At 40.2% G+C, this 21,875-nt stretch overlaps 1 protein-coding gene across 3 annotated transcripts in view; it reads left to right on the top strand.

Annotated features, from left to right (window-relative positions):
- The window catches only part of lrriq1 (leucine-rich repeats and IQ motif containing 1), a 43,640-nt gene that overhangs the window by 15,186 nt on the left and 6,579 nt on the right, over positions 1 to 21,875 (top strand). For all 3 annotated transcript variants that reach the window (XM_069528991.1, XM_069528990.1, XM_069528989.1), the window contains 13 exons: positions 274 to 467; positions 1,983 to 2,110; positions 2,355 to 2,428; positions 3,131 to 3,224; positions 6,877 to 7,056; positions 10,296 to 10,625; positions 11,152 to 11,335; positions 12,217 to 12,342; positions 12,813 to 12,902; positions 14,242 to 14,375; positions 15,011 to 15,082; positions 15,199 to 15,287; positions 16,070 to 16,171. In XM_069528991.1, the coding sequence (XP_069385092.1) occupies positions 274 to 467; positions 1,983 to 2,110; positions 2,355 to 2,428; positions 3,131 to 3,224; positions 6,877 to 7,056; positions 10,296 to 10,625; positions 11,152 to 11,335; positions 12,217 to 12,342; positions 12,813 to 12,902; positions 14,242 to 14,375; positions 15,011 to 15,082; positions 15,199 to 15,287; positions 16,070 to 16,171 (1,797 nt within the window). The remainder of the gene's footprint in view (positions 1 to 273; positions 468 to 1,982; positions 2,111 to 2,354; positions 2,429 to 3,130; positions 3,225 to 6,876; positions 7,057 to 10,295; positions 10,626 to 11,151; positions 11,336 to 12,216; positions 12,343 to 12,812; positions 12,903 to 14,241; positions 14,376 to 15,010; positions 15,083 to 15,198; positions 15,288 to 16,069; positions 16,172 to 21,875) is intronic.

Raw genomic sequence — 21,875 nt, 5'->3', positions numbered from 1 at the left:
AAACGTGATTCATTACTAAAGTCAACCTGGGCCCTGAGGCGTGGGGCTAAAGTCATAAATATATATTGGCCAGGCAAGAGGTTAAATGCATTCAATGGTATTTTCGGCTACTGTAACATTTTCCTCTGACTCACCCCTGAAATTGTTCATACATGTAAAAGCAAGGACTGTCTCATTTCATCATGCTTATGATTTGCTTACTGTTCATACGTAGATTTGTCCTGCAGCCTTTGTAGCTTTTAAACGGCTCCTCTCATTTTGTTTCTTTCCCAGCTGGTCTGGAGTCTATAAGGAGACTGCAGCGTTTGTCGCTGGATCACAACCAGCTGATCAGCACCAAAGGGCTGAGGGACACGTGCACCCTCCTTCACCTGGACTGCTCACACAATCACCTGGCCAGCGTGGAGGGTTTGGAGAACTGCGCTCTGCTCCAGACACTGGACCTGAGATCCAACAGCCTCACTGAGGTAACAACAGCTGAGCAGTGGAGCTGATGTCACTGTTCGGTTCAGTGTTGCAATTTTATTAGACCTGGACGGAAAGTAATTCAGTTGTTTGAGGGAGGTGAACGGCTGTAAAGGTCTTATTGAATTAAACTTGCATGATTATGTTTTCATCATGTGGGGATGTAAATCATTTGTATGCAGGGATGGATTTCACAAAACAAAAGCCTGTTTGTTTAAAGTCCATTTTCTTTTCAATTTGTTGCTTTTTTTCGTTTTTATCATGATGCAGAAATTAGATGTATTATATTACATTATATATTAATATATATAATCACAAACCCCAGATGTAATTTTAGAGAGGGTTAGTGTGTACGTGACTAGTCAGAATGAAGAAAAAAAAAACAAGTTTGACATCTAGCATGAAATCCTTCAAAATAATAAGCTTGAAAGTACGACATACATATATGAGTGGATTTATTGAAATGAGCAACACATAAGGAAGCCAGTTTTTTGGGCTCGCACCATCACCTTGAATCTATCGTATTTGAAAAACGTACTGTGACAAAACGACATGTTGCATGACATTTCTTTATGACTCTACAATTCAATGTCATGGCCTCAGTTGGAACATTTGCAAAGTTTTTCTCACTTCTCCAAAATAAGACAAACCAAATTTAAATTCAAAGAAACTTGAAAATGTTTAATGTGACCTGATTTTAAGAGCTCCCTGAAACCCTGTACAACCAAAGGCTTTAAATGTAAACATGACTTAATAGATGAAGGAAGAATACAATGCAACAAACCCAATGTTTATTCATTTGAAAATGACATGCACATTATTTCCATGCGATTCCAACATATAAATGTGCCAAATTTAGCCGTGCAGACTTTCATCTGCAGTTTTTGGCAATTATTGGTAAAAATCATACAAATGGTGTTGATGTTTTGTGTAATTCTGTACAAAACATGGTGATAAGACACATTAAAGATATATTTCCGCATAAGATGTACAGAACCGAACAATGCTTGGTGGACAGCACAAATTTACAAAAGATTAAAGGTGACGATAAACTTGTCTCAGAAATGTCAAACTGAAGCATTAGGTGAAATATTTTATCTATCTTTAATCACACAAGTTTCAATTGAACAAAAGAGATGGTCTCAGCATGAGCAAATGCCACTGACAACTTAAAGACAGAAATGGGTGTATGTGTTAGAGAGTAACTGCTGGATACGGCAAAAAATCTTATAATATTATATGAAATTAAATATAAAAACACATTTTCATCAGTATGGAAATGGGAACATCTTCACTGGGTAAACACTCAGCACCAGTTGGTCTTTGACAAATGTCACTTGTGGCCCTAGACAAGATGATGACTGTAAACACAGCAGGACTAAAACGACTGACAGTGATGGACGGGGGTCTTTCAGTCTCTCTAGAGCAGCAGCAGCAGCAGCAGCAGTGTAGAAACTTAGTCCGACTCCTCAGTGTTACTTGTGTTAACTGACTTTTTCACCTTGTTTGTCCATCAGCCCCCCAGTGTGAACAACCACATCCTCCTCAGAGAGCTGCATCTAGATGACAACAGCATCTCGTCACTGCAGGGCCTTGCTGTCTGCTGGCTTCCCCTCATGCACCACCTCTCAGCGGCTGAAAACAGGTTCATTACCAGCAAATTACTTGAATTATTATTATATTACTCCATATCTGTCTTTGCCTGAGGTCTGTTGTGTTTCGGGAAAAAAAGATAACACAATACTTTTGGCTTTTTCAGTAATTTCATATAAAAATTAAAACTTTTTTGGTGACTCAAGCATCATTGAATGTAAATTTAAATATATCTGTGTTTTTCAGCAACATGAGTTCTGCATGTAAGGCTCACAATATGTCTCTGTCTTTCTTAGAATTACCCTCCTGCCCTCCATGTCTGATTTTGTGTCCCTTACAAATTTGGATCTTCGCTTCAACTGCATGTCAGGTAACATGTTTTTTTTGTTTAAACAGATTATAGAAATCTTATTTCCTCTTCTCAAAGCTGACTCCTACTGTTTATGTAATGCAGACAAACCAAAACCTATGTTGTTTCATTTTTTTTTTTTCTGATTCTACTTTAGGCGATGATATATATATATATATATTTATATATATATACATATATATATATATATATATATATGTATATATATATTAATTTGCCTTGTATGAAGCACTTTGTCTTTTTTTGGTTTTGAAAATTGCTCTATAAATTAAGATTATTATTATTATTATTACTTCTCTTATCATCTGACAAAGGCATATTGTAAGATCCAATTGTTTTCAGTGCAGTGGATTTTTTCTGTAGTTCACAGACCTTCTTCATTTTTCTGTTCTTTACAGCCACTCAGCCAAAGATGGATTTCATCTAATAAAATAACTAAAGATAAAGTGCCACTGTAAATTTAGATGTACCAGACATTAAGGCATAAACCCCTGTGGTTCCACCATTTTATATTATGCTACTGCCTTCATATTGACTCAGTGCTGGCTGTCAAACTACAGTATATGACTCTTTGGAGAGAAGATGCATAGGTCTCTATTACACGTCTCCGTCTGTATAACCAGCTGAGACAATGGTGACAGTGAGAAATAGACTGAAAATTAGACACTGCATAGCAAAGTTGTTTTTCTACGTCTCTCTCAGAACTGCAGAATGTGTGTGAAGGTGTGAAAGGATGTCTCTTCCTGCAAGAGGTCCACCTCAGCGGGAATCCTCTTCAGCAAGAGATTGGTTGGAGGTAAGGAGCTCTCTGGATGCAGGAGTTAGAGCATATTTCAAGGGCTACTGTTTTCCTGCAACAAAATATTTTCTTAACTAGTCTGTATGCTTCTGCTTTTAAGGCACATGAGGCAGAACTGTTGTATTAAGCTGATTTTAGTGCACGCAGTAATATTCTGGACGGCTGTTCACATCTGACTTGAGTATGTGCATATCTGCATCAAAGCTTCTTATCAAGATAGCATAATAAGAAATTTCCGAGGGTCTTTCTGGAAATTCTCTGGAAAAAAGTTGAAGCTTTCTTTTGCTCTGAAATATTACTCGCTGTGATGGATGTTCAAAAGGAACATACCAGTGAAAATCTAGTATTTCTCTTATCAAAAATACGGTCTATTGGCTCAGATAGTCTAAACATTCCAGCAGAACACAGGCCTTCCCCTCCACTTCCCAGGATTAGTGCTGTGATCCGCGCCTGCTATTAGATTACTGCAATGTGCCACCGACATCTGTGTGTATGTACGTCATGCTAAGTGCTTGTAATTCCCAAAATATTGATACAACAGAAAAATCAATTATCTTTTCAGTGTCGATTTGCTCACTCACTTACTGCACCTAAATGTTTTTCCTGTGTAAAGACAATTGCAGTGAGTTACAAGAAAAATATGCAGTGATCACTCATATTCTTTAATCATCCTGTCATGTGCAATGATCTCACTTTGCAAAGTTATTTGTCTCCGCAAAGCTGCTCACACCCATATAATATCAGACAAACGTACAAAATATGAAAAACTATACTTTCTTGTCTCACTGAAAAGCCCTAAATGTTGCAGGTTTGGAGAATTATTTATGGGTAGTTTTCTGATAAGATTTGGTGTATTAGTTAAATTCATCAAACATTTTTTGGGAGAAAATCAGCAACTTCATAACGTAGAAGAGTTGAATTTCAATGGCACATGTAAACCATTAATGCTTTATGTACTACTGACCATGTGGTTAAGTGATACTGACAGTTTCAACATAAAATTCATGTTTTTTTTATTTGCAAATACCTGTGTTTTAGTAGTTTATGCTCTTTAAAAACATACCTCAGAACACTAGTTACTTGTGGTTACTTTTTCCATCTTAAGCGTCAACTGAAACATTACCTTAATATTTGATTGAACTTTTCTTAACCTCCAGTGCCAGCGCTGGAATTAACCCTCTGTATTTCCACACTCATGCCCCGGCCCTTTCATCCCGAGCCAGTGATAACACCGGCTAAATTAGAGCACCAAACGGCAAAGCAAAGAATTCCACTCCCTGTAGGCTGCTCCTGATCCCGAAGAAAACACTGGGCCTGATTAATCAGGGTCACTTTAAGAGCCCGTGTTTTTGAGGAAGTCTTCACTAAATGAAATACGGACTTGTGCTCATACGGTATAGAAGCGGGGGATGAAGGAATGTGAGCCAAGAACAGTTTTCCCCCAGAACGGAGTGAAGGAGGATGACATTTAATCAATTTAGAAAAAATTCAGGTTGTCCGACTACAGTTAACGTAGATCTAGCTTTATTATTAGTTTTATGTTTTTAATAAATACAGAGTCTTGATAAATACACAATTATGATGCCGGAACAGGGAAAAATGCTTCACAAAAATCATGAAAATGATTGAGTCTTGTAAGAGTTGTCTTTATAAAACCACCACTCCACCCCTTGATTTGTCTGATAAGAATAATTCCCTGTAACAATCAACAACCCATGACATCTAATTATTTTGTACATAGGTCGACTCTGCATTCATCCATGTGTGTCTAAGTGGCGTCCAGCCCTGAATTAAATTACAATCTGCACCTCAATGAGCTCATGTAACTATCTAAAGGTCCCATTTGGGTTTGGAGCTTCATTTCATTTGAGGACAGAAAGCTACAGACATCATGCCTGAAGGGTTGGAATCTAATCCCGATCTGTGTCAGAGAGGCCAAGTGGGCCACATGAAAACTGTATCCCCCTGACAATACACACATCCCGTCCTCTGTGGTGATGTCTTTGACTCAGGGTGGCGCTAGGGTTGGGAAAGCTCTGCATGCTATTTCTGTAGAGCATGAACTGCTTTTAAGGATCTGGAGAAAGGGATCGCAACTCATAAATGAATCAGAATAAATTTCAGTTAGTTTACTATCAATGGCTACAGTACATGAAGTGTATTAAGTGAAGGGGACAGTTGATAATTATTTGAAAATGAAGCTTTTTGTTTCAGACAACCCAAAGAGATTTACTCTTAAAAATACATTATAGCCATACATTGGTAAAACATGTAGATATATATGCAAAGTGATACAATATGAAATAGTTTTCACAAAAACACATTCTGAGTGAAATGAAAAGCTCGCCCTCAACACATGTTGTCTTCTAGTTCGCTGGCATAGCAGCAGGACTTAAGAGCATGCATAAGCTTTGGAATCAGTTTAGAGATTCCCAGTTGATCATCATTTTTTTTTAATTGACTTCATCGCCTGAAAGCTTGGATTCGTTTGTGGATTTTATTGTTGCCGATCCCTAGTGTCCTGTGGAGTTCCCAGCTCCACATTTTCCCACTGAACACAAACCACATTTGGTCTCCGCTGGTGGATGCTCGGAGTCTGGTTCTCTGGCAGATAGTTGAGATTCTTCTGCTCGTACATCCTTAGCCTCAGGCGGCAGTTACCTCTCCCCCAGACTCATAAGCCGTTCAGGGCTTTCCTCCAGTTTGAAGGCTAATACTACCTAACATATTCCATATTTGGTTGGGGGGGGGGGCTATCAACACTTTTAGATACAACAGTATAAAGTTAACAATGAAGTAAATTGTCTCAAACGGCTTAATATTATAATGCCAGATCACAGAGTGCATCATTTTTAACAGTGAACAAGTTCAACAAATTCACCAGATCACTGTAAGCACATTAGCCTGGTTAGTCCAGAGGACAAAATGTACAATGCTGTCAGCATACAGAACAGCTTGTACGATGAGTGGCCTCAGTGGGACCCACAACTGTTTTCTCAAACACACTACCTGTCAGTATAAATGGAGAATGGCTGCTCTAACCCTCCTGTATTGGAGCAGCTTTCTAGCCACTGAGCTTTACACCTACAAAGACGGGGTTTCAATAAGACAATCATCATGCAACAAGATGGTGATTTGAATAGTTGTGGTAGTGAAAAATGTGCATCTTCAATATAAAACAGAATAAGAAGACTTTTCACCACAAGTCTGAAGCCTCTTCAGATGGTTGTCTATATTGACCAAAAAGTCAAATCATGCTGTTACTCTGTGACACAAGCCTGAGGGTGAAATCTTCTTATTCCTGAGCCTCTCTCGCTCTCACTTTAATGTCTCCGCTGCATCTGACATTTCAGCCTGTCACTCTCAAGGCCTCTTTTTTTTGGGGAGTAAACAAACTGTTAGACTCATCAGCTTGTTTGTATTCCTTTCAGGGGGGGAGAGCTTGTTCAAAATGTTCTAATATTATTTAGAAAAGTATAGAGCAGTAATAGAGACTCTAAAACTTGCTCAATAATGAAGTATAGCTACTTTACAGTTATAGTTATTTTCAAATGAATGTGGTCAGTGCTGCAGCCAATATGTTGATAATATGGTTTTATTTTTCACTTGAATACATATTGGTCAAAATGAAATGTTCTCTCTTTTTCAGATGCACTCTGCAGAGAGCCGTGGCTGGCCTGAGAGCCATTGATGGTGAGGAGACAGACCCCTTTCTGTCAGCCCCTGCTGTTCAACAGCTCAGCTTGGCCTCAGGCAGCTTCCTAACATTTTGTCAGGCTCAGCTTAAGCAGATTCGTGATTTACAGCTGCAGCACAGCAGGGAGCTCAGGTAAGAGACAAATCACTGACTGCTTGTGTCGATGTGCTGTCAGGGAGTGTAGTGTGAACAGTGGTCAGTAAAAGTGGTTGGAGTGTGTGTGTGTGTGTGTGCGAGGCCCAAAAATTACTGATGACCTATTTTAAAATGTAAAAGACCACAGACATACTGACAGATTTGACAGATTATTCTTATAATCTTCAGAACATCAGACCACACACATGGCATCTTGGTGGCATTAAAGATCCATTGTGTAAGATTTAGGTGAAAGGGATCTATTGGTAGAAATTGAATGTAGAATAATCCTCATGATGTTTTCATTAGTTTGTTTCATCTAAATTGTATGAATTGTAGTTTTCTTTACCCCAGAAAAGGCTCTTTATATTTAAATACATTATATTTACATGGAGGGGGTCCTCTCTACAGAGGCCACCATGTTTTTTACATTAGTCCAGACTGAACAAACTAAACACCTTTTGAGTTTTTATGACAACTGAAGCTACCACAGGTTCTTTTTCATGTTTGAGAGAGGAGGGTGAGGTGAGGGGTGTTCAGCTGCAATTTCAACACTAGATATCACAAACTTCCACACACTGAACCTTTAAGATTAATTTGTAAACCCCTCACACCTCAGGATTATTAGGGCTGCTAATTAATACTCTACTTAGTTTTTCTCAACAGAAATAATTGTATTTATATGAGGTTATATTACATGCTGATACCCTCGTCTGTTAGACGCACATGAAGCAGTCAGGAATGTTAGCCATCCTCTTGTTATGTCTGATGCGCAGGGCGCGGTGAGTCTAAAGACAACGTTCATCTATAGTCACAAGTCCTTCAATGTCACTGGGCTCCACACACATTGATTGTCTTGTGCAAGACGGACCACCAACACTTAAGACAGTGGTCAACTTTCTGCTTATCTTCATGACCCTTCCAAATTACACAACACAAAAGATGAAACATAGCGGCGGCTATCCGTACGGGTCACACCAAGGACTCCTATGGCTTGGGGGGTTAGCTTGGCGCTCCCTTTGCTTCACCCCTCACTGTGTGCCCTCTACCCCTCTGGCCTCTGGACAATGAGCCTTTCTGGGCTTTCCAAGGACCAACACAGCCATTTAACCCCTGGCCTGACCTCGTGTCAGACTGAGGTTTAGTGGAGGTGAGAGGAGTGCCACACGCCAGTCCACTAGTGACTGTAAGGTATAGGGGTATGGTTTCACAACTTGTCTTTACAAGTTTTAACTTAGTGTCTGAATTCAATTTTCTTCACAAAGTGCCTCTATTTTGGACATTTCATTAATGTTTAAGGTATTTAACTGAGCAATTCAAATCTCTTTTCCCTCAACCACAGCACATGAATAAAACAAACGATGTGCATGTCCTCGAGGGATCATATATAACAGAGAATTGTCTTTTTGCTTTCTTGATTTTTTTTCTGTGATCTCCTTGGATACATCACTTTACTACAGAACAGTCTAAAATTCTTTTAGAAACAAGCAGAGAGTTAATGTAGTTAAACAGAATGTACTTATAATGGTTTCTAGAGTAATTGGCTTTAAAGTCAGTATTCATGCAAGACACTGCAAGAGAATACATAACAGATATAACATGTTACCATCGTTTGGTAGATGGAAGAATAAACTCAACCATGCACCACCTCTACCTTCTTTCTCTTACTCTACTTTGCTAAATAGAGGGTACTCTACATCTACACACATGGCCGATGGACATTAACATTGCACATAATCTGGGGACTACAAATTATCCCAAAATAATTAAAATCCCCTTCCTGTGGATACTTGACTGCGTCAATGCTCCTATTTTATCTATTTTATCTAAGACTAATGCTCATATGTACATTGAAAGAGTCCCTATGGAAATTGTTTCCAGATGAGCTTGTCTTAGTCCTTAAATTCTCCTGAAATGCAACTGAAAAACACAGATTTTGCAAACTACACAAGTAGTAGAGGCAAGCCTGTTATACTCCAGGTTTAACAATATAGAATGTTCCCCTGATCTCTTGTACCACTGATATACATGCTTGTGGTGACCCTGGAGTGAACCAGCAGGTACAGGGAGGAGGTGTCAAAATCCTTTTGGACCCCCTAACTCCTGTCTCTCTCTTATCCCACTGAGTACGAAGAGCTAGGTCTTTGTACAGAAGAAGCTGGACTACCTAAGGCTACTGGCCTTCCAGACTGGCTGAGTATTGAAGCGTCTCTGGCCCCTCAGGGTTGAGGATTGGGTGAGGACGGGGGGAGCAGATCCAAGCATTGCTAATAGATTCATTAAGTTTCCATTGAGGTGGCTTTGTAGTCAGTTTATCCCCTCAATGAAAGAGACATTATATGGTATTAGGGCAGACACAGAGTGAAGGGAGGCTGCAGACACACACACACACACACACACACACACACACACTTAGTGCACTTACTTCACTTCATATGAACCAGTCATGAATGAGATCAAACAATCTGATATTCCATTTTTTTCTGTGTTGATTGAGAATTACTCAAGAAATGAGCCTGCTGAATTAAGCTTTATACTATATATAGAGAGAGTCAACAGCTTCCATTCAGTTGATTTGAAAAATTTATCTTTTCATTTTTAAAATACATCTTGATTAGACTCTTTCAAACAAATATACTCGTGTTGTCATGTGTGCTGTTTCTTTATTATAGCTTTGATTTCCTTAAAAAGTGGACATTTTACTCAAAACACAATACAGTTTTGCCACTCACACACACATTAATGCAGTGCATTTATGTTCAGCCTCTTGCTCAAGGACACTTCAGCACACAGACTACAGGAGATGGCGATCAAGCCACCTCATGGTCAGTGGATGACCTGCTCTATCTCCTGAGCCAGAGCTGCCCACAACACACAAACAAATAAAAGCTTTTGGATTGGAAAACTTGCATTAATATCTAATGTATATATATATGCGGCTACACTTTTACATTGGGATTAGCATTTTGTTGAGGACTTGTTATTATTAATATGTTCTTTGACTGCATAGTCAGGAATCTCATACCAAAAGAGGCTCTGTCCAGTCAACATGAGCCACTCCAACAGTAAGTCTGATGAGTAAGCATGACTGTGATTGATATAGACTGGAGCTGAGATAGGTTATAATTCGCCTTTCTTTCGTGGGTCATTAGTACCTCTAATTCTGCTACAGCGGATGCAGATATCCTAAACAGAATGAACACTCCTGCCTGAAATGTGTTTTTGTGTGTTCACAGTAATGCCCCAACTCCCCTGGATGCTGTAAAAAGCTCCTGTCGACACTTCACTGAGACTCTAAAACTTGCTGTGGACCAGAGGTTTGCTCATGAATACGGTGACACCATTGTGTCTGCAGGCCAAACACTGGACATGGACAGTGCTGGTCCTAAAAAGCTTGCTGAGCACTCAGAAATTGGGTCCACTGAAAAACCCCCACCAGTCATTCTAAACAGGAACAACATCAACTGGACATTAGACCTTCACTCCTTGGCAACAATGGAAACAACCACTTCCTCCCATCTTAACATGGCTCCTGTGTCCAACCATCAAGACCTGGACCCCAAAAAGTAATTCACCAATTGTCTTCTGTGAATGGCAGCAGCCTCATTGTGAACTTTAAAAGGAGAGGTGGTGTACATCCATCCGATCCGATATGCTTTTGGAACCTAATCAATGAGTTCTTGTTTGTATTGACAGTGTCCACATTTTTCCAGGATACATAACTGTAGACTGATTGAAAGCAAACACCCTCTTTTTAAAAAAATATAATAATTTTCATAGCAGCTGAGCATTTTATTAGTTTCTGCTGTGGAGCATTCGTCATCATTGAAGCCTCCTCTATTTGATTTATAGCAGAAGATGTTGAACATTCTATTCATTTTCACACGCAGCTTCATCATTAACACTGCGCTATCTTTGGGAGGACAATAGATCTTTGATATGAAGGGTGGCTCTGGACAGGCTTAAACCCTCCTGCGCTCCAGATGTCTGCTCAGGGATAAATTTATGTTTTGAGAGGTGCTATGACATCATATATATCCCTCACTTTGTGTGTGCATGTGTGTGTGTGTGTATGTGTCCTTTATGGAGCAGCACAGCAGCAGTCGTGATTCAGCAGCGGTGGAGGAAGTACAGACAGAAACGTGGGAACATCAGCAGCCCCCCCACAGCTGAGAAGGGAGGTGAAAGAGGAGGAGAAGGAGGAACGCCAGAGTCAGGACCGTCTGATGTTGACAGAAGCGCTGTTGGCCAAGATTATGCAGCAACTATCATCCAGGTAAAGCTGTTGGAATTCTGTCAAATATATGGATGTTTTTGTCGTCTGATCCAGTGAATAGTTGAAGTAGTTGATGTGGCAGAAATTTTGAAACGTTGTCAGTTGCAGTTTTTACTCTCCACACACCTGTAGCTTTAACTGGGAGAATAATTCATTAAATTCCATTCGTCAGGTCAATATGTTCATTGTATATGCATTATATTTCTCAATATTTGCAAATCAAACTGCTTTTCAGAATGGACAATAGACTATAAGCTGCCAATGTGTAAATTAAAACCTCACCAGCTCCAGCGACACTTTTGTGGCAGAAGGTTAAAGTCACTTTCACGCTGTGGATATCTGAAAATTTCCACTTTCACCCTCAAACATCTATCTTCAGGCCTCATACGTGCTATGGACGTTTATTCGGCTAATCCTCTGCACAGGCGTGAGCTGCTGTTCTAAAAAACATGCTACTCAACACTTAGCACAAATCCCCTCTCAACACAAAAAAGTGTTTGATGAGTCCTTCAGGGCTCTCTAAGTTAGAAGGGGAGGTCGCTGGTGTAGTAGAGAAGTGTGTATGCATGTTGGGGTTGTGATTAATCAGATTCCAAAGAAGTGTGGTAGTAAGAGTTCTAGGATTCCTGCTCGGTGCAGCTTGAAGTGAAGTGTGCCCCCCCCCCCCCAGCCCGTTGGGAATTGGAGGATTTAGAGGCACACTGAAACTCCATTTGTCTCGGAACAGCCCGGAGTCACGCAGAGTTCAGACAGCAGAACGCTCGGCAATTAAAAGAGGGGTTAACATGTTTTATCTCCCTAATGGGATAACACACAATATTTACGTTTGCTCCGTGATTCATGGAGACATTTCTGCTTTTTCTTTCTTTGGGTACCTCCAGGCGTTCTGGAGGGGCTACGCTCTGAGGAGGAGGCTTGCAACTGCTCTAGCTGCTGTCACATGCCCCGACAGCGGAGAGGACGAAGCCTTTGAGGAGGTAGACGTGGATGGATTTGTCTTTGATGAGGTATGCACACAAGTTCATGTGCTATTCACTTTCGAGGTTCAGTAATCCCCCAACCCTTGCCCCAACAGACACACAGACCTGCAGAGAGGCTGATGCAAAGATTCTTAAATATATACTCGCCCTCTCAATACATACACAAACCAGCACATATGAACATTTGTAAAAAGATACATGCATAGACAAAGAGGCATTAGATATTGAATGATATAAACCTGCACAAAAAAACATCATAATACCTATACACACAAAATACAAAATACACAACCAACGACTTGTTCTTGACACAGAACTTCTTTCTCTATTATATATTTTACACCTTATATAAAGAACAGCATGTTATATATTATATATAATATTACATGTTTGATTCTGAAGGCACTCTTTTTTTGTTTAATTGTTGCTGGCTAGAAATATACTGTATATAATACTACTACTAATATGTAAAAACAAATCCTTATGTTTTCACAAAGGCGGCGCTAGAGAAGCACTGGACATTGCCACTTACTGAAGAATCATCTTCCAGACATCATTATGGTTCAAAGCAGCCACTTTCTCTGAAGGTGAACTAACTGTCTCTAATATTTTCAAAGCATGGTATTGCTGTGAATTTTGGGATTTACCAGCCCCTGTGTGATACCCCCTCCCCTTTCTCATCTAACTAACCTTCCAGAATTTGTCTCACTCTTCCTGATTGTTCTTTAAATTTATTCTCTTGAAAAACAAGATAATTTCCTGCAGGGCTGAAGGTTGCTCAGCACCAGCAGATGTCATTTTTCACACGACGGGCTGTAATGCTTTTTTTCCTCCTCGCTTTACCTCTTGTTGGATCTTTTCTTTGGAGCAGGCTCAGCGCTGTACATCATGGTAGCTGGTTTAGGCCCGCTGATGTGCTGCAGCTGCTGTCATGGCTAGTTTCACTGTGTTGACAGTGAGGTACACATCAAAGAAGGGGATGAACAATTTAGCCCTTGGAGAAAGAGAAAATGGGACCTAAAGAATAATCAAGTTAGTTAGTTTGACTTACATGTGAGCGTTCCGTGAGTGTGTAAACTTGCCTTGGTTAGAATTGTCAGCCAAATACCCCAAATGAAAACATGCACTTTTGTTTAAATAGGACTGAACATTATTGTAAACATTGGATTTCATTTTCCCTCATGTTGCAGATAAAAGCATTGTTTTCCTTTTAGAGCGGCAGCATGGCAGCTTTACACACCTCAGATAAGGATTCACATTTACACAAGTTTCCGATGGTCAAATTTTCTTCTTAATATAGAACAACTTTAATATGATTAATACACTTTTTGAAACTAATATGAAGGTTGGCTGCTGTACACACTTTTGTCTAAAAAGCAAGACTATGATTGAGGGACTATAGATGTAAATTAGTTGAAGCTATAAAATGGTATGGTTCATCAACTGGTGACATTTATGTTTCAACTGTCTACTCTCCCTTTCAAATAAGTAAAAGAAACAAACGAGAATGGTTCTCAATAGAGCACATACCTCCGCCAAGGCCCAACAGTCTCCACTGAAACCACATGTAAATTCACGACATCCAGATTTTTATTTGGATCTGCACCAAATCTCTCACACTCATTAATATCAATCTCCTAAACATGTCAGATTTTTTTTCATCAAGATCCATGAATCAAAGAAAGTGAAGAAAAATTCGGGATCCAGCCCTAGATGCTCATTATAATGTAATGGGTTCCTCGCTGACCCATACAGCATCCTTGGTGTGGTAATTCATTCAGGAGTTGTTGTGTAACCCTATCAACTAACAAACGCCACACATGAAAACATCACCTCCTTGGCAGAGGTGATGCATTTTGAAAATGTCCTCAAAAGAAGTGGCAAGAACTGTGAATAGTTGCTGACAGTGATTGGTGTGTGTTTCAGCTTCCTGGGCCCTTTCCTGAACTCTCGCAGCGCACACGCCCACCATCACCTTCATGGAGGCCAAAGCAGGCCTGGGAGGCAGGAGAACAGGTGGAGTCTACAGGGATGAAAGTTTCACCAGAGAGTTCTATCAGGTAAGTCAACCCACGGCCTGATTATTCACTGTCATTGACTAGTGAGAACTAAAAGTGTTAGTCATGAGCCACTTGATCTCTATTTGAAGCAGCTTTTATACAATTTTGACTCTATTTAAAGCAGATAAAGAATTCATCTTCAAGTGATGAGTGTGAAAAGTGTTTATTGGTACACCTTTATTGATTTTCCAATAATTTTCCTATGTGACTCTGAGTCTGCACCCAAAATCACATGAAGCTCCCGGACAAACTGGAGGTGTTCACTGGATTCCTCATGTTCACACTTTCATATACCTGACTTCCATATGATGCATGGAACCTAAAGCAAATTACTTAGAACATTTCAGTCAAGATTGTTTACTCTAATTTTCCAATGTACTTCTGCGATTTGCTCTAGTACCACAGTGCAGGTGACATACAAGTACATGTATTACATGTGGAAAACAAACAGTCAATATCCAAAAACCGAGGAGAAAAAAAGGTCACATTAAAAGCTTTCTGTGCTTGTTTATCAACAGCATACTGATAGTATTACCACTGTTTTCACATACATGATGAATAAATAAAGTATGCATGGTGATATTTGAAAATGAGCAAACTTCATCTTTTAAAGACAATTATGTTTTTGTTTTCAGAAGCAAATCTCCTGCTTCGACCGCAGCGCTCAGTGGTCTCTCTGCAAGATCAGAAAAGATTCTGCAAGAATGGTAAATCATCTACATGGTGACCTAATGATTAGATAGAGTGTGTGTGCGTGTGTGTGTATTGTTATTCCACTGAATGGGATTAGCTGTGTGACATGTCTGTTCTTTTTGTCTGCCAGGGGGTTCCACGACAGCAACACAGCTCTTCTGATGCTCAAGAGAGCTCAGAAGATGAGGTCGAAGAAGCAACAGCAGATTAAACATAAAGGTGAGTGTGTGTAGAACATTTCTCTCTGTTGTTTGTGTAATATTTCTGGTTTAGTTTTTTTGTTAGAAAAACAGGTTAGGGCAAATGAAGACATTTGAATTATATGAAGGCAGATCACACGCTCTTTTCTGTCTGTCTCCTCAACCCTAACCTTTAATCACCAAATATCACACACAATGTGGAATGTACTGCTGTTATGACATAAATCCCTTTTTCTAAAAGGAAACAAAAAATCCAACCTAATTTTTGCTTCTTGTCCATATCATCTTTTTTCCTTCAACTGTGCTTCAACAGCAGTGAACCTTTCCACCCCATGTATGTTAATGAGCCATAACAGACAGCAGAAGCCAGGGCCTGTCGCCTCTTATTGGGTCTTACTTGAGAGCCGGCAAAGGAAATAACGATTGCCAAGAAACCTCTTGACAATTCATTCCATGATGACTTTCACTCATTGTAGTGGTTGAGTGCCGCTGCATTGAAAGGTGACCTCACCTCTGCTCTGCTCCAAGAAACAGTAGTCCTGCCATGGTTATCATGCCATGGTCGTGTAGACAGAGGCTGCGCTTTGATCAGAATTGCAAATGCATGATTCCAATAGCAAGGCTCTTGTCATCTTGCTCCACCGACACACAGGTCTATGTCAGCTGTAACTCTTAATGGCGTCTGCCTCAGTGGAACCAGAGCGCTGTTCTAATATTTTCCGAATGTTAGGTCCTGGTTTTCTGCTTCTGGTTTTAGGCCTGCCTTGTCCTTCTTTGACCCTCCTTTTCTCTCTCTCCTAGATCCCTCCGTCTGCCTTGCATTGTTCAGAAACTGCAAATACCAGCAGGCTCCAGTGGAGGCACGAAACAGGCCTGCCCCACACAACAGAAATCATATGAAAGGTAGGATTCAGGACATGCTACACATTTGGTAACCGTTTAGCAACACCGGTAAATACCGCTTTTATTGAACAATCTGTAGAGATTAGAGGCCCATTTCACAAATCATGCAACATGCAAGCTGCAATTGGTAACAGATAATTTCCTGACTACTAATTTTGACATGTTGAACTTATCAAAACACACAACACACTTGTTACCTAAGCAGAAGAATGTGAGGGCCCAGCAGGACTTAGAAGTATATCAGAGTGACTATCATTTGTAATTGCTCACAAAATCCAATTTTGTGAGCAATTACAAATGATAGTTGTTCACTTGAGATTATAGTTGAGGATTATGAGTAAAGGATCATTTCAGTTCATTTTGAAGTTTTGGGAATGTCTTCATCGGTCATAATAATACTATATTCACCACAGAAGGGGAGATCTGTGCAGACAGCAGCATTTTGCCTCAATGATCTGACAAGGCAAGAAATACATGTGGTCATACGATCAGGCTTGGGAAATACATTATTATTATTTTCATTAAACTAGTGCAGCAACTGTTCTTAATCTGTCTGTTTGGAATGGGCTGTTCTCTTGGCCTGTGTTAATGCTGTGGAATTACTTTAGAATTGTTCCTTGTCTTTAGTGAGTTCTCCTCAAGCAGTTCTACAATGTCACTTTTTTATTGTTTGTGTGCTGAATATTGTGTTCAGAGTCTATGGTGCACAGTGAAGTTTAACAACTTTGCATTGATCCTACCTGGTTTATCTGCAATGAAGATTTTATAGTTTTTCATGAAATGAAAATGAACTTGCTTTATTGCTGTTCATGGTTTTATACATTACATGTTGCATAATTCAGAGGTCTGTTCAAGCAATCAACACAATCATCAGACCCAAGTACACAACTTTTCAACATAAGTAATAATCCCATAGTTTGACCCAGTTGCTGTTGTAGTTTATCAGAGGACATAGAAGACATATTCAACCTGGTCCACTGACTAAAGGCTGATTAAACACTGATTAAATTGTATTAATTTAAAAACGTATCATATGTCCAAATCTCAACAATTTGATTTTGCATTTCCTCCTTAAGAACACACTTGAAGTGTGAAGCTGATATAATGAACAGTGGCAATGACAGACAGACATACAGGGTACTTTGGGTACAACCAGCAACCAACTGATTTTAATTGATCACAGATGAAATGCTTTTTGTTTTTCTGAAGACTTACTTTCTATTGTTATGGACTCACATCCTTCAAAAGAGTCTCTCCATCTCTTTCTGCTGTTGTCTCCTGTCCTGCCCTGAAGTGCAGGAACGTTTTGGAGTTGTGACATCCAGTCAGTTAAAAAGGGAGGGAAGAGCTTTAGGCAATGCAGCAGGGAAGACGGGGGAAGTTGTTTTTTATCAGGAGGGCCTGTCGCCATCTTTCCTCTGCACCCCACCCGCACCCACTGGAGTTGAGGCCTCACATCCAGCAAGCATGACGCTCAATCATCCAGCCGTCAGAGGGACGCTGCAACAACAGTGTTTGCCAACATTTGCTGGGACAAAGCTCACGCTGCCATTAGCATGAAATACTCCTTGATTGGCTTTGGATAAATAGAGTATGTTTATTTGTCATTTCATTTGACAGTTTGACAAAACAAACTGTACCTCCAACTCAGGGATGTTTTTCAGTCCACTTTTTCTCATTTGGGTCAAGTGCTTAGGTCATAGTTTCAAAGTTGTCCCCTTGTTTCTCTCAAAGCTGATACTTCACTGTGCAGCTTAAGATCAGGCAAATACTCCATGTTTTTAAAGATACTGAAGACCTCTATTGTTTTTAGCTGTAAGTAAATTTCCAAAGTTACACCATAGACCAATAATTTGGTTGATTGCAGTTGATTTTTTTCTGCTAATTTGAGTAAGACTATGGCAGAATCATAATGTTATAAAGTGTTTATTTGGACCTGCAGGTGTATTATCAACTCTCCAACACTGTGTTTCGTGACACTGAAATCATGTCTGAGCCCAACACAGCATCGATAAGCTCTCAGCCAGCTGGCGGTTCAGGATCTGCTACATCCAAGTCACCTATTGAGTTACAACAATATTCTCAGCTCTGTTTCTTTTCAGTATCCTTATCCATCCCCTCCACCGTTGTCTTGATAATTCATCAAACAGGACTGATATTGTCAAGGAATGAAGCGAAGCCGCTACATGAATTGATAATGTAACAGGGGTCAGACTGTTACCCCTCTCTCTTCTTAATACTCCTTGTCCTCAGCTGCTTTTCTGATCTGATGCAGTAAAATGTGCAAGGTTAACTAGCTTGGCTCTAGGCGAGAAGACTCTTGCCGCCTTTTAACAGAGTAACCTAGAGGCGGTGTCAACAGTGGCAGTGGTGTGTCGGAAACTGGCTCTCCGTGCGGTGATCCTGGTCCTGTGTAAATGGGCCCAGGCCAGCCTCCCCTCTCGCTTCCCTGGTCCTGACCTGTGGAAAGCACCCCCTCCTCCGGATCCATCCCCAGTGCCCGGGGCCTAGCCAGCCCAACCCGGCCCAACCAGCGCTCCCCGACAGGGGCTAGCATTTCAGGCTTTGAGTCAAGCCCCTTCTGGAGGTGATTAGCCTCAAACCCATGACAGATTCTTTCCAAGATATCCGATGCGGCGTGTTTATTTTATCCGGGCTCTTTGTGTGGATGTGCTGGACATGAGTAACCCACTTGAAATGGGTATCGGTTTACATACCCAGAGAGAGAGACAGAGAGAGAGACAGAGGGAGAGAGGGAGAGAGTGGAGCAGAGCCTCAAGACATTTTCTTTTAAAGGCAAAAAAGAAAAAAAAAAGAGAAATGCACTTCCCTTTTTCTAGATGATTTGTATTGTCAAGTGTCTGGGTAGAGCAGATGCTGAAGATGTTGTATGATTCAAAGCACTCCTCCTTGTTTCTCCTCTTACTTTCTACCAGCTCCTTCCACTCACCCCCCCGGACACACACACACATGCACACATCCTTGTCTTACTACATTCATTGGGAACTGTCATTGATGTAAAGCATTTCCTTGCCTCTTAATCTAACCTTGAAAACGAAATGCCTAGCTTTAACTCTAACTAATCTAAACCCAAGTCTTTGCCTAACATCAACCCTCAAACCAAGTCTAAGCCTCAATCAGCATTCAAACTTATACGGTCCCCTCAAAGCTGTCAGTCTCCACCGCAAAACAAGGCCAAACACACACCCACCCACACACACACACACACACACACACACACACACACACACACACACACACACACACACACACTACTCCAACCTTCCTCTTCCATCCAAACTGAGATCAAGCTCCACCAAACATCCGTCCTCATGTCAGAGGGACACGAGAGTATATATTTTTATTTCAGCCTGGAACCTCTACCTCCCGAGCACTTAACTCGATTTCACACTTCAATTCCTCTACAAAGCTCAACTGAAACACAATCATCTTGTTTATCATCCATCATCCAAAATAACTTAGTGTCAGACTATTTACCACCATTCATATGCGTTCAATTTCACCCCCGTAATCTCAGCGCTTACTTTTATCTCAGGCTGGAGCTCTCTTCTCATCGTATATGTTTGAGGTGCACTGGCACACTCAAAGAAGAAACTCGCTGAGCCAATGTTGTGCTGAGGTGCAGCAGTCTGAGTCACTCACAGAGACAGACGTCCAACTAAAAACACTGAGTTAGTCAAGTTTCAGACACGCTCTGATTCTTCTTCTACTTTGCAAGGTCCATGAAGACAGGATTTTGTGCCATGTTTTCCATCAGAATGGCTTTCAAACCAAAAACAAAGAATGTAAGGGGTTGAGACATGGATTGTTTTTCTTAGTAAATCTAAAGTAAAGTTTTTGCAGTATCTAGAGCAGGATGAGTACAAGTAAGTCTATATTAGAAATTGTGTTAATTTGAACAATTAACATGACACATCAACTGTTTTATTTCACAGATACATTAGAAAGGATTTTCCATAGTTAATGAAAAGGTTGGTAAAATACCGTGTAATAGTGTTTTATTTTGGTAGCTTTAACAAATTAGAAGCTTAAAATATTTGGTAAAAAAATAAAATGAATGGTAAAGGCCTCTTTATTCAATAAACTATATTATCTGTTTATTATCTGGCTGTTTAATAGCCATCTAACAGTGTATGAGGAGGATTCCAGGACCCTTCTACAGTGACCAGCCAGGTGTGGGGTGGTCACACAGTAGGCAGCTTCCTTTTTATTGAGAGAACAGAGATTATGTAAGATTTTGTGAAATTGTGTGCACATATATAAAGAAACAAATGTAATTGAGGCCTGATATTTTATATTTTACAACTATAAACTTTACGGTAATTAGTAAAAAAAAAAAAGAAATGCAACCAAATATAAAACTTGAATATAAGTATTTACATAAATGTACATCTTTTCTTTTCGGGCCAACATAAATGCTTTTACCAATATGTCTGTGAAAGACTCATAGTTGCTGATTTGTATTTGGCTCTACTGCAGCAAAATTATCACCATTACTGGTGCACTCACGTTCTGATTCACATACAAATGAAGGGGTTTAAATAATCTTGTTAAACTTTCGCTTTTTTACAACCTATTGACTGTTTACTTATTGTTTTACCCTAATCCCTATAGACAAGTTTCTACTCAAACCAATCATATCTGAGCAGGCTTTCAAACTGAGGAGCACAAAAGGAACACATTGAGCGAAATGCATTGGCTTATGACTTATTTATCTAACTTATCTATCTGCATTCATATGCAGATAGCTGTGAGATAAGCCAAAATGTTATCTGGACCTAAAACACTCACATAAAGTATTGCTGGTTGTGTTTAGTCTAAAGAAACATTTGACTTGGACTGTGGACAGTGTACGGCTAACAGCAAACACAGTCTTGGCCTGGATGTCTACACCAGAGGCCGTAAAATATAGAGGCTAAGTCATCGTCAGATAGCCGCTGATTGGTCTCCCCCATCCCACTCTGACATCTTAGAAACCAGTTGTTTGTTGAGGATGCTCGCTCACTACAGCTCACTCAGGGCACTTTTTCATTTCTTAATAGAGATCAGTGGTCCTGGTCGTGACTGTGTCGTTTGTTTCTGCAGAGACATTGGAGGGGAGGAGGCTCTAAAGTCCCAGCTCTGTGTATCACCTCTGGTTTGCTGCGGGCCGAAGCCTCCACCCTCCTCCTCTCCAGCTCTCTGATATTTGGTCTCCACCTCAGTGGAGATGAGATCGCTTAATGTGCTTAAGAGCCCCTCTTAACAGGCGTGACTCCTACAGGCCCCTTCTGATGTCCTGGAAGAGAACTAGAGGGGGATTCAGGAGGTTGGAGGGGGTCAGGAGGGGTTTTCAGTGGAAGGTTCAGAGGGGAAAACAAGAAGAGAGTCTCTTTATGTCATTGAATTGCAACATAAATGCAAACTTTTTTCATTATTTTCATTGATCTTGTATATTTGTGTACACACAGAGTGTCATTTTGTGATACTATGCCAGAGATTTCAAATTACTTTCAGCCTTTATAACAAATTTTCATATAAGCATAAGCTCCTATTCAAAAACATAATTCTCGGAGTGTTTTTTTTTTTTTGTGAATCACCTGTCCCTCGTCTCTCTGTGTATTTTCAGCTTCGGGAATGCAAGTAGCCATTTCCTGGCCTTTGCTGCCCCGAGGGGGACGCATCTATCACTTGACATTTTTAG

Source organism: Paralichthys olivaceus, chromosome 7, assembly GCF_024713975.1.
Source record: "Paralichthys olivaceus isolate ysfri-2021 chromosome 7, ASM2471397v2, whole genome shotgun sequence".
Taxonomy (NCBI): Eukaryota; Metazoa; Chordata; class Actinopteri; order Pleuronectiformes; family Paralichthyidae; genus Paralichthys; species Paralichthys olivaceus.
Note: the sequence above shows the minus strand (reverse complement) of the source record. Positions and strands in the feature narration are given on the sequence as shown.